The sequence below is a fragment of the Neltuma alba genome, unplaced genomic scaffold (genome assembly GCF_004799145.2).
Source record: "Neltuma alba isolate B1F8T4 unplaced genomic scaffold, ASM479914v2 tig00000613_pilon, whole genome shotgun sequence".
Classification (NCBI taxonomy): Eukaryota; Viridiplantae; Streptophyta; class Magnoliopsida; order Fabales; family Fabaceae; genus Neltuma; species Neltuma alba.
The window spans coordinates 119,971-124,645 of record NW_021632115.1 but is presented as its reverse complement, the minus strand read 5'-3'; the positions used below and the strand labels follow the sequence as shown (position 1 = coordinate 124,645).

The 4,675-nt window shown below is 36.9% G+C and overlaps 1 protein-coding gene across 1 annotated transcript; it reads right to left on the bottom strand.

The window, feature by feature from the left end:
* Positions 1 to 4: 4 nt before the first annotated feature.
* LOC114741973 (transcription factor BIM2-like) lies at positions 5 to 4,391 on the bottom strand (the record flags this gene model as incomplete). Its single annotated transcript, XM_028930221.1, is given in 8 exon segments — positions 5 to 104; positions 914 to 1,244; positions 1,247 to 1,325; positions 2,303 to 2,398; positions 2,499 to 2,568; positions 3,261 to 3,345; positions 3,953 to 4,123; positions 4,224 to 4,391. Coding segments are annotated over 7 exon segments (870 nt in total), but the record flags the coding sequence as incomplete, so codon positions are not given.
* Between the last annotated feature and the right edge of the window lie 284 nt (positions 4,392 to 4,675).

Sequence of the window (4,675 nt, the reverse complement as noted above, 5' to 3'; positions counted from 1 at the left end):
GTCCTTTGTTTGCCCGCTTACCAAGATTAATTTGAACAGAAATGCTAGCCTGTGAGAGATCTAAACCAGCACTCTGTAGCGCTTGAGTCAGGTTGTGTAACAGCCTGTTCATCAAATATGTCAAGTTTATCATTAGAGCTGAAAAACCAACCACATTAGCATAACAAATGCCGCATGCTTATTTCACTCAACATCAAAGGCCAGAAATTCAACAAAATTTTCAAAATCAAATCAAAAGAAAATATATATCAGAATCAAGAACTCAAGTTCATATCATTTACTTCAATCAACTGAGATACTCGGGATACCACACAACAATTGCTTGCAATTATCCATCAGTCTACACACACGATTGGTGCTTTATAAACATCAATTACACTTTAAACTTCAGCACAAGGAGGAAACCAGCTTGAAACCCATTTCTCCCAACACATGTTTTCTTGCATAACATAAAATTAAAATGTTGAACTGAACAAACCCAAGAGAGTATCCCACACACAAACATTCAACTTCTATTCAGATTTTAGCGACACAAAAACTAAGGGAAGAAATGCTGTATGGCTAATTCATAAACAGCAGCTAGTGGTCCTAGAGGTTTTACTGCATTCTTCAAAAAGCAAGGAACCATCACTAGGCCAATTATGCATTAAGACCCACTTGATAATTCTTCTCCTTGATCACATCAAGAATTTCACAACTCAAGAAAGATAAAAGGGGCATGAGATCACGATAATGAATCAATAAGTATCAAATTAAAAAGTAGCAGATCTCAAAACAGAAAATCAGCAGGCTTAGACTTGCAAAATATAACAAGGGAACCATGATTTATAATAATATTAATAATATGAAAAGGAATACCAAATATTTATGGCAACAGATAAAGGAAAATTATCATCTTTTAGCAACCACCCACCCTTGAGAGTATACACTTGAGATGTTGATTGTTCCTCCCTCAATTGTCAGCTCTTCCTGTTGGTTCTGAGGTTCACTATTGGCTGGACATTCAGCTGATTGCCCATCAGAAACAGGCCCCTGAAGAGGATGGGCTAGTGCACCATCGCTTCTGACAGGAACAGACATGTTTGCATGCATAGGCATTGGAAGAGGTACTGCCTTGCATTCTAACTCAGCTTGCCTCTCCACTGTTTTACTGATAATATCCCTGCTCTGTTCAGGGTCGATCGTATTTTGGGAGCCACTGAGCACAGTGGGAGAGACACTAATGTTGCTTTCATCAAACTTCCCGGGAAAGGTGACACAGGACCAGAACCATTCTTCACAGCTTGATGTTGGCCATAGCCTTGAACACGCCAGTGACTGTTTCTCTCTGTACCATTGAGGTATGTAAGCAAACTAAACCATTATAAATTTAATGGTTCAACCAGAAAAAAGAGCCCAACAATTAGAGAACTAAAAACCAGTCCGTAACTGATATAATAAAAAAAAATTCTGATAAACTCTGGATCTTGGACAAATATAACAAGACAAATTCGATTTTTTTATCCAAATTTCTTAACTTTTTTCTATCTACTCTTTGATTCATCTGCTCATGTGTCCATTCAGATATGTGTTGGTCAAGCGTCCCATCATGGTTTCTGTAGAACAACAACTATACAATTTAACTCTTTTACATAGAGTTAAAAAAAACAAGAGATGAACACAATGTGGTTTCCACAATTTATTTGGATAGTTGCATCTGCTTTATCCACCTCTCCTCAAGTATAATAAGCTGCAAACTTTAAATTGATGTCACACATATTCTGAACAATGAAAACAGAAGAAAGACTAAGGTTGCTTTCTTTCTTTTGTTTTCTCTTTGCCAACGGCTAAGATTGCTTTCTGAAATAGTATGAAATGTAAAATATGATCAAATAATTGACCACGCAAAGTACTACTTTCCCCAATTCAACCAAGACATTTGATCTCTTTCTTTCTTCCATCTCCCTTTCGTCTCCTCTCATTGAGTAACAATAACAAGGTTGCAAATTTCAAATCAAATCATGAAATGCAATTTCAGAAAATCAAAATGGAAAAAAAATGTTATGCGGGTAATCGTATTCCAGAACTACACAGAACTAGGATGTTGTATAAATGAATAATATCATAAATCAAATTAAGTAAATTAAAAAAAAAATAAAGGGCCAAGAAACATGTAAACATGATTAAATTATCCTTTCATTTTATATTCATCCACACATTGTAGAAAAAATATTTAAAAATGAGCACATTAGCTACCGCAGTCGTGTGATGAAGTCAATGGCATATCAAACCAATAAGCAAGCATAAAATATCTTTCATTTACCCAAGGCATCAACTTTGTGGGCTCTTGACCCCAACCCTGATATGAACCTTCATACTTTTGCACCTTCTCTTGTAAGTACTGGACATACTCAATGACCTAAAAAAAAAAAAGTGAAGAAGAAGAAAAGTCAACACGTAATATGACTGTTAAGTCGATTTAACAAGTTTGAGTAGGCGATTGCCATCTCATAACATACCTCTAATAGGAATGATGCAGTATCCCTCTTTTGATCACTATGAGGTATGAGATCTCTTAATATCTGGAATCTGAAGCAAGGGGTTAATTTTCATCAATCTACAGCGTGATGACTCTTTGCAAGAACTGATACCAGAAAATTGCAGTAAACTTCCCAAGAGAAAAATAAATTCCAAGATATGCTACAGAGTGCTTATGTAGTGCCGGTGCAACATATAACTCTGTTGGCCTCCAAGTCCTATATGATAACATTATATGCTTTGCACCTCATAAAACATAGGAAACTCGATTTGATCTCTATGATTTTGTCTTACAATACATTATTAACCTGCTTTGCACCTCATAAAATACAAATTACACAAACTACATGAGAAACTTGTTCTGACCCTTTTTTGTTTTTGTCCTACAATACGTCGTTAACCTTTTGCAATAATTAAATTAACAGCTACTCTGAAAGTGATTAAATGTCCGAACAAAATCAATAAATTTACGCCTGAGATCTGATGTTTTGAGACTGTTGAAGCTTAATTGAGAGGCACAGAAATTTACTTTCAACGACAAACCTATCAATCTCAGCACAAGCATATAACATTTAGATTAATGGACCATCAAGGATATCACTCGTGCCCAAACACTTGTTTGAAAAATAACAGTCTCATTTATGGTGATGAGAAAGTTGAAATCATCACCATAATCAATGACTTGAATATTACACATGGTCCACCAAATTCTTGAGGCCCAAAGAACAATTTTTTGTACATACCTCTCATTTATCTTGCTCCGCCTTCGCTGCTCAGTAACTGAATGTTTCGATCTTATAGCACTAGCTTTATCAATAGCTTTTGTATCTGTTTTAACACCACGCTTCCCAACATAAGAACTCCAACTAATCCAGAGGCGACAGTAAAGAATTGCGCAAGAACTCAGAAATGATACATACATTTATACATAAACAAGTTAATTCCACCCAACTTTTTCCCAGACAAGGTAAGACAGCATAAAAAGTCGACCAAACATTTCTGATTAACAAACCTTGAAGTTCTAAGCCGATGGCTAATTTCAACATCTATGCCAAAACAACGCCAATGATATTCAGCATATTGAAAAACAAATACAATCTGAAGCTAAAAAGGTCAGAGAGGACAGAACTATTTTGCAACAACAATATGCAGATTTTCTGACAGACGCTGATAGACAGAGCCAAAAAAATTTTAGGACTGTCCAGATAAGATTAACACTTGACTGACAGAAATTGCAACGTGGTTTGTAATTACAAGATAACTGGACAGAAAGAAAATTAATTTAAGGGGGGGAAAAAAAGGTAACATGATGAGATAAGCCTACGAACGGAATAAATCGACAAGTAAAATAGGACCTCGTACCAATAAAACAAATACCCAATAACCGGATCTAACGCTCACGTAAAACTAGATGATAAATAACGAAAAGAACTACCTTTGCCGGTGTTATTGCTATTAGGCGTAGACGAAGGACCTTCCTTTTTAGAACCGAACTCCTCCTCCTCGTACTCATCGTCCTCCTGATTCCCTTTCCCTGCCCTCATTCTTCTCTGTACAAGAGGACGCAATTTCCTCGCTCAAATGTTGAGAAGATTAGCTTCCGAATCTAACGATCAGCCCAAAAGATTAAAAGGCAAAATTCAGAGCCCCAGAAGTGCTCAGATGCTGACCCCAGAAGAAAAAATTGAAGAAAGCAAAAGCTCAACCTGGACTAATTGATCAATTGATTAAAGATTCGAAGAGTTTCTAGTTGTTCGGCGCTGCGGCCACCGCGAGGAGGGGTTGCTATAGTGTTGAAGTGCGAGGCTCAACGGTTGGGAGCATGGCCTGAAAGGCACGAGTCACAGGGACTCATTCGACGGAGTGACGGGATGGGCTGGGGGTGGGGACTGGAGAGAGAGGGGGAATAGCATGTGGGTTGCCTCATGTGTCTCTCGTGAGGGCAATTATTCACGCATAATCAATAGGCTTGTAGGCTTTTCATTTTTTTCAAATAAAATTTGTTACTTTTTTTTTTTTTGCCCACACTTATTAAATTAACAATAAAAATAAGAGAAACGTCCTGAAAAATTGCTTGTGACAAAATTTTTTGCCTAATGTAGTTATAAGATTCTAGGTTTCTTTTTTAGTGCTTTTATTTTGCCTTCCGTGGGTGGTG